This window comes from Pomacea canaliculata, linkage group LG11, assembly GCF_003073045.1.
Source record: "Pomacea canaliculata isolate SZHN2017 linkage group LG11, ASM307304v1, whole genome shotgun sequence".
Taxonomy (NCBI): domain Eukaryota; kingdom Metazoa; phylum Mollusca; class Gastropoda; order Architaenioglossa; family Ampullariidae; genus Pomacea; species Pomacea canaliculata.
Genome location: NC_037600.1, coordinates 6,073,734 through 6,084,692, shown reverse-complemented (window position 1 = coordinate 6,084,692; position 10,959 = coordinate 6,073,734). Strand labels below are relative to the sequence as shown.

The 10,959-nt window shown below is 36.1% G+C and overlaps 1 protein-coding gene across 1 annotated transcript; it reads right to left on the bottom strand.

The window, feature by feature from the left end:
* Nucleotides 1-472: 472 nt before the first annotated feature.
* LOC112575179 lies at nucleotides 473-9,940 on the bottom strand. Its single transcript, XM_025256846.1, has 13 exons — nucleotides 9,502-9,940; nucleotides 8,700-8,837; nucleotides 8,063-8,197; nucleotides 7,538-7,732; nucleotides 7,115-7,247; nucleotides 6,685-6,876; nucleotides 6,067-6,193; nucleotides 5,667-5,748; nucleotides 4,817-5,482; nucleotides 4,190-4,368; nucleotides 3,277-3,730; nucleotides 2,541-2,887; nucleotides 473-2,379 (listed from the first exon to the last, which is right to left on the bottom strand). The coding sequence occupies exons 5-11, from the start codon at nucleotides 7,242-7,244 to the stop codon at nucleotides 3,469-3,471; spliced, it is 1,638 nt and encodes a 545-aa protein (XP_025112631.1). The 5' UTR covers nucleotides 7,245-7,247; nucleotides 7,538-7,732; nucleotides 8,063-8,197; nucleotides 8,700-8,837; nucleotides 9,502-9,940; the 3' UTR covers nucleotides 473-2,379; nucleotides 2,541-2,887; nucleotides 3,277-3,468.
* Nucleotides 9,941-10,959: the final 1,019 nt, after the last annotated feature.

Here is a 10,959-nt window from a genome sequence, read left to right as displayed (position 1 = left end):
CATTTAGTGGTTGGGTGTACAATTCGTCAGAAGGAACTAACAGGATGGGTTAGGTCACTTAAACATTAAATAAAAACATTCTACATGAATATAACTAATTTCTCTTGTTCTAGTCTCTATGTTAATTTTTGTGTAATATCTAGGGGGTACTTGTCTCGCTAGCTGGTGGTGGGGTGGTGCTCTCAATGCCTGTTGTATTGTGTGACAGTGTAAACATATAAAATTTGTAGGCGAGGTCATCTCAAGTATAGCTTTGGTTAAACATTTATCAAGATTTATTTACTTTTCAAACTTTCTGCAGTAACAAACATTTTGTTTTCTTTATAAAGAAATACTAAAATATGCTACAGCTTCCTTCACAAAATTAAAGCAGTAATAACACATCGCATGACGCATGATAAATTGAATGAAGTTTGTTTAAGATTTGAGCATGCTCATTTATACAGAAAAGAAATTGAGAAAAAGATTTTTGTCTCTGAGTTTTGCCCAGCTTTTTATTCACACACTTTTTCAATTTGTTTATACATTTCTGTATAAATAAAATGATCGCCCTTATACTTTGTTGATTGGTTGATTAACTGACATCAAAATTAGAGGCTGAGCGAAAGGAAGAGAAATGAATGTTGATTGTTGCTTGAAATAGAAAGAAATGTAGATAATGCATATGCCATATAAATGCAGTTCACACTTGTCAGTAAGAAAACACTGAAAAAAATGTACTTAAATATAAAAGTATAAACATTAAATGCATACTCTTTGGGGAAATATTGGATTATCTTACTGTAGTATATCGATTTATATAAAAAATCAAAACGGGAAAATAAGTAATATTTGAAAACAACTGACTTAAACATTTTGTGACTAACTTTCATCACATGCCCACTGTACATGATTGGTCATAAAATGCTACGTGGTAACATTTCTTAGCAAACCTCAAAAAAATTGTGGAGAGGTTTTGTTAGTGGATGAAAACAAATAAATAAGTAAAGTAAACTGATAAAAGCCATTTAAGATCTCAATTCTCAAAAATTAGAGCATCCATATGGTCTGAGCTTACAAGGTAAAATTTTATACACAGCAGATACAAATTGCTTTGGCAGTTTTGAAAACACAAATCACTTTAAATTTAACTGGAAAAATACAGTTGTAGAAAACCAAGACTAAAATTTACATAGACTTGTGTCCGTATTGTGTACACTAACATAGGTGATATGATACTTCTAGACATTGAAGAAAATAATTTTTAACAAGTCGCAATCACGCATGCTATTTCACTGATAAAAATCTGACAACTGATGAGAATGAACCTCATGTATAGCTTTATCTGCAATAAGAATTTATTATCAGCTGATAATAAATCTTAGCTGGGAAATTGCCAGTAGGACAATAGACTGATGGAACAGAAACAATTTAGACAGAATGGATTAAGAAACCCTATTTTCCTGAGCCGTGCGAGAACCTTTAAAGCTCAGTGTTTTTACTAATATTCAAATGTGTGTACTCCTGGTACAATGAACCTAATTATGAACAGAACGGTGTCAACAGGAAAACAGTTGGATAAATTCTCTACTTGCGCCACTAGAAGAACACTCATTCTTTGAAAATATACTTGGTTAGGGGAGAAAACAGTTGACACTGAGCTACACGAACGAAAGGGGATCTGTTCCATGTAGGAAGTGGAGACAACCGCGCAACAGGAGAAAAAACGATTTTGATAAACATATATTGTATGTGGAAAAAGTAACTGAATTATATCTTATTGAATTATATCTTTGCTGCTGGAGTGCAGCGAGTTCTCAGGTTGTTCTTTGTTCTCCATTTTTGTTAAATTTTGTTGTCATTTGTTCAGAAAAAATGTGTCCGCTCTTTGCTGAGATATAGTGCTTTATAAATTCCTACTCATCATCATCATCTGGAATGTAAACACACAATCAGATTTAAAAAGAAAAGGAAGTGAAAAAAAAAATAGAAAACAAACTAATACTTGTTATTACGGATTCCATTTCATTACAATCAACTGTGATGTGCAGCTTGTGATCCCCCGCCATTTCTTGCGAGGATCCCGAGGGGATTTTTTGTCTTCCACGTACACCACAATCTTTCTGCGGGGTCTGTAGGTTGTCAGCTGATCAATGTGCAGGACACATGCAAAGTCGTTTTCCTCGTCAAAAACTTCATTTCTTCCTTCAGCCTGTAAATTGCCTACTGGGATACCTGATGATTTCAGTCCGTCAATCAGCGGTTGTCTTCTGTCTTCATACAGGACCAGCAGGTCTTTGAATCCAAGGACGGAACCCTTTGAGGTCACAGACTCCTCTTCACCTGACATAAAGGGCTTACTTGCTGACATAGTCTCCTCGTCTGTAGGCACACTTATGTCTGGAGAAAGTAAAGAGATAATTTTTGCATGTTTTATAACACATTTTCTAAATATTCTTTATATATGACATTTGATATGATTGCTAATAAATATCGTTTGTTGTATACTCTCAAAGACAACAAAAACACAATATTAAATAGCACAAAAGCATCACATTTACCTTTTCTAATTATGAATTTTTGTAGGAGAGTCTGAGCCACTATCCGACCACAGTCAGTACAGTTATGGATAGTTAATGCCCTCCCCTTTTTGTGGTGAATGTATTCAACTTCCGGGCCGTCTGTAGGAGACAGGAAGCAAGGTGCTTGGTTTCGAGGAGAAGAAACAACATAGTTGGCTCCTGCACGTGATGCTTCTCTGGCTACTGCAGGTGGACAGTTGAGGGTCTGAGTGAAGGTCTTGACCTCCCAGCCGCCTGGTACATTGTTCTCAGAGCTGCTTGTGGCCCACAGGAGAAGATCTGGACACTGCTGTCTTAGTTTCTCGCAGAATAGTTTGAAACAGGAGCTACATGAGTCGTCAGGAAAAAAGGCAGTATAAAATACATTTCAGAGAAAAGCATAAATTTCGTAGTTTATTGTATGCATAATGTTTGAAAACTGTATACATTATGGTGATCTTCATGCACAAATTTGTAGTGGTTTTGAATTATGTAATCAAATGTTATAATAAGCTTAATTAATGTGAAAAACAAGTAGTTTGCATGATTTTATTTTTACATTATTGTTCAGTTTTACAATGAGGGATCTTTAAATGTTTACTGAACATTTTTTATTCTACTTTAATAGTTATTTAAAGTAAAACATTTTCGTAATAATAGCTCATAAAACGTAAAATTTTAATATCTTATGATAACTTCATTGTTTTACTCCAGGGAAGGAGACTAAGCCACTTACCCTATACTGTCTACATCGTCAGAAACCACACACAAAGGGTTCTCTCCTTTGTTATTGATCAACGTGCTTAGTCTCATTTCCATCTCAGGCTTGCTATTAAAATTGCAGTTAATTTGTACGACTGAGCCAGGTGAAGCAATGTTGCTACGTGACCCTTCAATGTTTTGTGTCGACTGGTTGAGGAATGCCCAGTCACGTGAACCAGAGGGTCCGCTGACAACAAAAACATCGTGACCTCTTGCTCGCCAGCTCTCTCCAGCCAGCCTCAGTAGCAGTGTTGGGTGGGCCAACCAGAAACAGCCTTTCTTTCGTAAGTAAATCTAACATATCTTCAGACAATATCGGACGACGATACAAGTCTCCTGTTACGGACACGGCTTCTACTTGAGTTTTGGGCAGATACATACTCTGACATTGACCTTCTAGGGCTGATTGCGTTGCCGGTCCGCAAAACCTGAAAAAGGACAACACTGTTTTTAGTGACACTAGGTCCGAAGAAGTTTCTGGGGTACAAGGCTTTTAGGAGTACAGGTGCGTTTGTGGGTGTGCGTGTGTGTGCGGGGAGGGTGTGTTAACAGGAAATAATGTTATAGTTCGCACCTGCTTTTTTAAGAATAAATAGCATATAGCAAAATCATAATATATGACATCCTAAAATATATTAAGTGCACGTCCAATACTAAATAATATATTGATAAAGTAACATATATATATATATAAAACCAGATCACGAAATGCAAGTTAGCCGTGTATCTTGTATATATATAATTATATATTTGTAAAAGAAAGATAACGTGTATGCATGCAACGTATGTAACGTATGCCTAATCACTTCGTCCTATACCCTTTTTGTGGTTAATACACTTCCCAGATACTATATATACCATAATGAATTTAAAGTTCCATATCTTACCTGGATAATATTCTGATATACAGTTCATCAGTCATAGGGACACCATCCTCTGTGTTGTTAGATGTCAGCATTCTGCTAATCACATCACTGAGCATACGGGGATTTTCCAGATCCTCAGCACACAGGCAGAGTTCAGTGGGGTCGCTTACTTCATTCTTACCCAAACACTCACGCATGCCCTGTATATAGTTGATAAACTGTTTATATTTGCGAGAATTAGTTTGCGAGAATTGAAAACACTGAGGTTTTTTAAGGTGCAAATGTGAAATGCAATTAATAGTTTGATTACTATTATTTCATGTATATATTATTGTATACTGTAGGTTAAAATTATTATTAAAATGATAATAAGTTCATATAAACTTAAACGTCCACAGTGTCAAAAGTATATACACCCAATGTCACAAGTTATATTGAAAAAGCGAGTTTTATTAATTGTAATCAATCTCTATGCTGGTATGTAGATTGTGTTGTATTGGTATGTATTTACTACGACTAGTACAGATTTGTAAACTTCACTGCTATGAAACAAAAAGAAGTAATAATTATCTTATAAAAGAGAATTTGATTTATGTCACAGACATTATCATTTCTAAAGACTGTATGACAGCTAAGATACCTACTTACCTGAACCAGACCTGGTTGATCAGCGATAACACGCTGGAGTGTTGTTCTGGCCATGTTGGGTAGCATCAAGGTCTGGCAAACTCTGGGACTTTGTTCTTGATCTGACATAAGATGTTTTATCATGTCAGCTCCCTTCTTTAGCTGTTTAACAGCGTCAGTAACTTCCTTGACAATCATATCATTGAGCGGTTGCTGATCATCTTGAATTACTTTGTCACCGACAGCTTTGACCACGCCAACCAACACACCATGGTGGCGATGAACGATCATAAGATCGAAGCATTGGATATTTTGGTTCTCTTCAGTAAAACCTGCAGGAACGGGCAGGCGATGTCTCTGAAACTCACTGCCCAGGTTCTTTAAGTAGTCGTCGTATTTGAATTGTGTCAGGACAAACATGTTTTTCTTGTCATGTTTCGCCATGTCATGTAAGCAGGTGAAGACGTGGAGCATGGCTTGGTCGTATCTGACGTCCTTCGCGTCAACTGGTTCAGGGACAAAAACGGCTTGACCATAGTAAATCTCTTTTCTGTATCGAGTTTTGTTAAAGTAGACTGGAGGCACGAAGTAGAAGCTGTGTTTTTGAAGCATGTTCGGAAACATTGATTGTGTTTGACTTTCCAGGTACTCCTGAAACCGCTTTGTGATCATCTGGTAGTCAGGATCCTTCATATTAATAGAACAATAGACATAAATTTTCCAACGTTTATAAAAAAGCTACAGTTTTTCTAAAGGCTTTAATTATATAAATTTACAAGAAAATAGTAAATCAAAATATAATTGAGACGAAATGCAGAAGTCAATCCTATGCGCTGTTATCAAACGGTTTAATGAAGAATGTTTAGCTTACGTTGGTCAACGATACATCCTCCTTTGCACCCTCTGGTTCCTCCTCACGGTGTCTACAGGTAGAAATCCAAGACAGAACTTTTCTGAAAAAAGAATTCAGGATACATTTTTCTAGATTTTGTATTGGTTTTTTCTTCTAATTGTTGTTGTGCTCATTGTTTTTATTACTATCACTGGGTACTATTAGAAAAGGAAATAATTAAATGACTAGTACATTTTCCCTATACTTTACACTTATTTCATAACATAGTCTCTCCAGGTGACTAGAAGTTATAAGGCATAGTTAGATAAATGGATATATATATATGATTGGTAGAAGATGCCAGATATTTTTTGGCACACAACACAAAGACCCCTGTCAAGTAACATATTATTATGACTACTGTTTGTATTCTGCTTACTTTTTATTTTTAACAATGAGGACGGTTGCAGTTGCTAGTAAAGCCAATATTGGCAGTGTGAGTCCTACAGCTAAAGCCGTGTTATCCAGCTGATCAGCACGTTGGACCGTGTATTCCATTAGCAAACCTGATAAAATGCAAGGGATCAGATTTCAGAAGCAAAGCTTTTTAACGTGACTAGGAAGTAAGTAAAAAAAAAAAATAGACTGAAGTGATCATATATTGCAGAAAGGTTATTGGTTTGGGCTGGAGTTATTTAACCGTTTGCTTTTTCAGATCAGTTGGATATATTTTTTGCCATTAGTTACGTGTGAACTGATTTATATTGTCTGCCTACTTTGCTTTATTGCCTTACATTATTTTTTAATGGCAGCAATCTTGTTTCCCAGCTAAGTCCAGTAATGAGCTTCATTGTGGTTGTTTGATTACATTGGTCAATATTCCATTGATTTCCTTATACTGAGTTGCCGTTTAGTTGCGCCCCAGAGTAGTCTTCTTTGTTTTGTTTTTTGGCTGGGATTGTTAATTGTTGATATTCGGAGCTTGTAAAACGGAATAAAATAGCCTGCTGGTTGGGTGGTTGTGATTTACAAGAATTGTTATTTTTATTATTGTTACCTTTGCCAGTGACGTCAAGCAAACACGTTTTCTGCTCTTCGGCGTTAGAGGTGGCGTGCCAACAGGAGTAATTGCCGTCTTTCTCGCTCGTCACTTCTGGTATCCACAGAGTAAGGTGCGAATAGTCAAAGATGTAGCCATTTTCGGCCCAACATTGTGGCTGTCTCTCCTTCCAAAAGCACTCTGCTACCGCTGTTATGAGTGATTATTAAACGTAAAAGATAAAAAAGTAGTATATAGTTTTAAAATGTTTAATTATAAATCTTACTTTTGTAAGTTGATTAGTATATTTATATATTTAAGCACAGTAAAGTAAGTGAAAGTAAAAGAAATAATAACAAAAGAAATTGATAAAAATCATTCGTAAGCAATAAACTGATCAATACCCATATAGCCTTTGATTTTATTTTATTGATGTGGTATAGCGTACCCTGCTTGTTTTGCAAAGCCAGTGAGTTTGTAAACAGAAAAGTTTCTGCTTGTCGCTTGAATATCTTCTTTGAAGGAACATGTGACGTTTGCTCCACTGCCAGACGTCTCATATGTGATAGTGCACGCATTATCTAAAACAGTCAAAAAAAGATAAATTTGACTGTTGCATTAGGCATATAAAAGCCGATAAGTAGTAATATTTTTTAACTTTCTGAAAAAGACATACATCTAATTATGTTCAGTTTATTTAAAGTATCACGCACACAAATATATAAAGGCATAAAATTACTTAGATCATTAAATATGTAATGCAAAGGAAGATTGCTATGTTAACATGCTCTACAACTAACATCACACAAAATAAGTTACAATAGTGTGTGTGTAAAATGAGAAGGTTTCTATAGAGTTAACGGTTGTTTACCGAGTTCAACCTCGCAAGTTTCTAAAGACTCAGGTCCATATCCAGCCACTTGACAAGCGTATGTGCCAGTAAGTTCTGGTGTCACACTTCTCAGTGTAATTGTAAGGTTTGTCGTTACAATCTTGTTGTATTCAAAGCCCTTTTTCACAGCACATCCTACTTCGCCACGGACCCACCAACAGTCGACAACAGCATCTGGTGACAGTGAAAGTGTTGAAACTCACCAAACATCATTTCCACGAGTAGTGTGTTTTCCTTTTTTCATAACCCACAATCATGTAATTGGGATCTACCAACAGCAGTAGATTATTTATGAATATCTTGAATTTAATTATACATTGAAGTTTAAAGTAGTAGCTGTTTGTTGCTGTTTAACATTACATGCAGAATACCGTATTAATCAGGGTTCCTAACATCAGTATGTTAAGTGCATATGCTCCAAATATCATGCATATTTGCGTACACAGGTAGATACATACACATTAATGAATGCTAGGAAACACATGCATGACATAAAATCACAACCTGGAGAGCCACCCTTGATATAATGGTAGACTGTGAAGTCTTTCTTGGTGACACTGAGGTCCTCGGGGAAATGACATGTCAGAGTTGTGTCCTCAAGACGCACCACTGACATGGGTGTACACTTCATCTTGCCGTCTATTAAAATATCAACATTCTTATTACAAAACAAAGAGATATTATATGGACACAACTTTAGGGAAAGAATCAAATGCATGTTCATACATTCCCACATGTAGGAACACATAAACACAGATCCCATCGGTTTTTCTATTACAACTACAGGCACATTAAGTCAAACAGAGAGACAGCAAAACTGTTTTTGAAGCCAACAGATTTTTTATAGTTAACTGTAGATGTAAACTTTGCTAAAAACCTAAAAGTTTCACATATGTTGGAATTTTAATTATTCTCATACTGTGATGGGGACACTATCAGAACTAAAAATATTGGAGAAATATACTCATCGCATTATTTAACCTAATAAATTTAACATTTTTTAAGTTGACGGGGGATAAAACTTGATAATAGAGTTTGCATTTTAGCAATATAAACAATTATCCACATCGAATGAAGAATGACTATTATCGTATAAAAATTATATGTAAAAAGTATTTTATTATTATCATCATTAACAAACCTTGAGCTGAAGCAGTAGACGTGCAACTACAGAACAAAATAATGGCGGAGTGTAGTAAAACTGAAGGAAGATGATTAAAACGGAGGAAACCAGGTGAGAAGGAGGCGAGGACGCCGGCCATTTTCAGTTGTGTCTTGACTGGGGAGAAAATAAGAAAGACATAACTTACTGAAACCAGAGACGACACAGGTCATAAAATACAAACTCATAGGAATTAAACATGTGAGACGAAATTTAATATTCTTCCGCTAGATAAGCACTGCGTGACAACTAAAATGCAATGTGTACGGTTATCAGCCTTTGCACATAGCATCAACCGATAACAGCAAAGAAACAAGCGAGTGCGCGAGAAAAAAAATCACACAGATGTACTAATTTTAACTATATAAAAAGAAACACCTTTAAACATCTTATTACACAAGTATGAGTATATTATGGGCATTCAATTATAGCAATTATTATCAGCCGCCAATAACAACACAGGCTAAATCATTTTTTTTTTATTGTAGTGACTCGCTGCTCCTTTATTGTGAGTAAGATTTTTTTTACTTGCTCTGCTAAAGGCGAATGAACGAAAAACAATTATTTTTAGCTTCTTCACACTCTACGCTAACGGGAAATCCCAAATATCGAGACATTTCAGTCAATGGTGAAGTCCAAATTTGCGTATCATTTATGTACCTCTCTCTCTCTACCTTGTCACTCCACAAGTCGATTAAACATATACATAATGTAAAGAAAAACACACACGGTTATCATTTCACTAAGTGACAGTTATTAATTTATATCCTAAAACACTTACAAGCCTCAGTTTTGCAGCTAATGTCCGTACGTGAGCGACCGGCCTCTCGGGAGCTATTACTAGGTCAGTCGATGAATGTTGTCTTGGCACGCAAGAAATTTTAATATCTGCTGGCGACAGTCAGACTACCTGGTGATCATAGCACATTCACATCGAGTCAGCACTGAACTACACCACATTGTGCAGCAGAAACATCTTTTCTGGTCTGTCAAATACTGCCAGGAAGCACTGAAACCGAAACTATTGTATCTTGCCTTTTCAAGAGGGATGAGTCATTTATAACATCAATTTAAAGCTGATCCCTTGACTCAGATTGAACAAAGAACTCGTTGTTGTCCGCTCTAAATACTGATGTATCATTGCTGTAGATATCAAACTAACCGATGCATGCGTATCTCCTTCAGTTTCGTCTGACAGCTAAAACTAGAACAACCCAGCTTCTTCCTTTGTTTTGAAAAAAAGAAATTGGAAGGGAAGCTACTCTAGGGAATAATGACCAGCATGGGCATGCAGCAGTTACTTCCTCTGTGCGACTGGCCCAACGGTTTGTCGCGGCCGTTCAAACCTCAGTCTCTTCGTTAATTTTCCTTGTTCTTAAAAAAAGGCGAAAGTTCGAAGTAATTGTAATTGAAAGTTTATCTCTTACTAATCTGCTTTACTACATTATCTAATTACTCACGTTGTTTCTTTTTTTCTACCGACTATACACCCGACCTCAGCCTTGGAATCCATAAAAGATTCTGCTTAATCTAGAATTGTGTTTTCTTCGGTTATTTGTTTCACTTTAAATCGAAATATTTGTTTACTATAACACATAATGTGTTGTTTGTGCTCCACAACTGTTTCAGTTTGTGATTTTGATGTGCAAAAATTGCAGAGGTTGTCACTCATTCAACTGTTATATGATTATTTCTTTCTTACAACGAGTAAGAACATACAACTTATACTTCTGTGTGCTCACTAACACTTAAAATAAGGTAAACTAAAAAGCAGAGCATAACGCTTTTTCGGTTCAATGGTACTTCCACCGTACTTAAAATAAATGAGAAAATAAATTTGCCTCTTTGGCGAACAAGGTTCAGGCAATTCTTCCTGCCTTTTATTTCACAAAAACTTGGGTGTTCTGTCTTCCACTCAAGGGTCACCGCCTCTTTCATTTAGCGCTGCGTGGCTGGCTCAGGGCAGAATGGTGCAGAATGAAGAGGAACAAAAAAATTCTCAGTTCTGCTAAAGGCCACATTAGAAAAAATAGGGAATTTCTGATGATGTCCTCTTTTATTCTGATTATACAAGCACATATAAGTGTTTTGTTCCTGCTGTTGATCTAATTTTCTTGACTATAATTTTGCTGACTAAATTAATTCACAGATTCTTTCTCGCCGCGCTCACTAGCGAGGTGACATGCTGGTAATAGTAACACGAGAGATAAATAATAATTTCGTAAACTTATTAATAAAG

Bases quoted from the DNA above. Each gene is read 5' to 3' on its own strand.
- LOC112575179 (XM_025256846.1), bottom strand. From the start codon at position 7,244: ATGCGTGCACTATCACATATGAGACGTCTGGCAGTGGAGCAAACGTCA. The intron at 5,749-6,066 runs GTAAGCAGAATA...TTCTTTTTTCAG, and splicing joins CTCATTGTTAAAAATAAAAA to AAAAGTTCTGTCTTGGATTT. The intron at 4,369-4,816 runs GTAAGTAGGTAT...AACTATATACAG, and splicing joins ATCAACCAGGTCTGGTTCAG to GGCATGCGTGAGTGTTTGGG.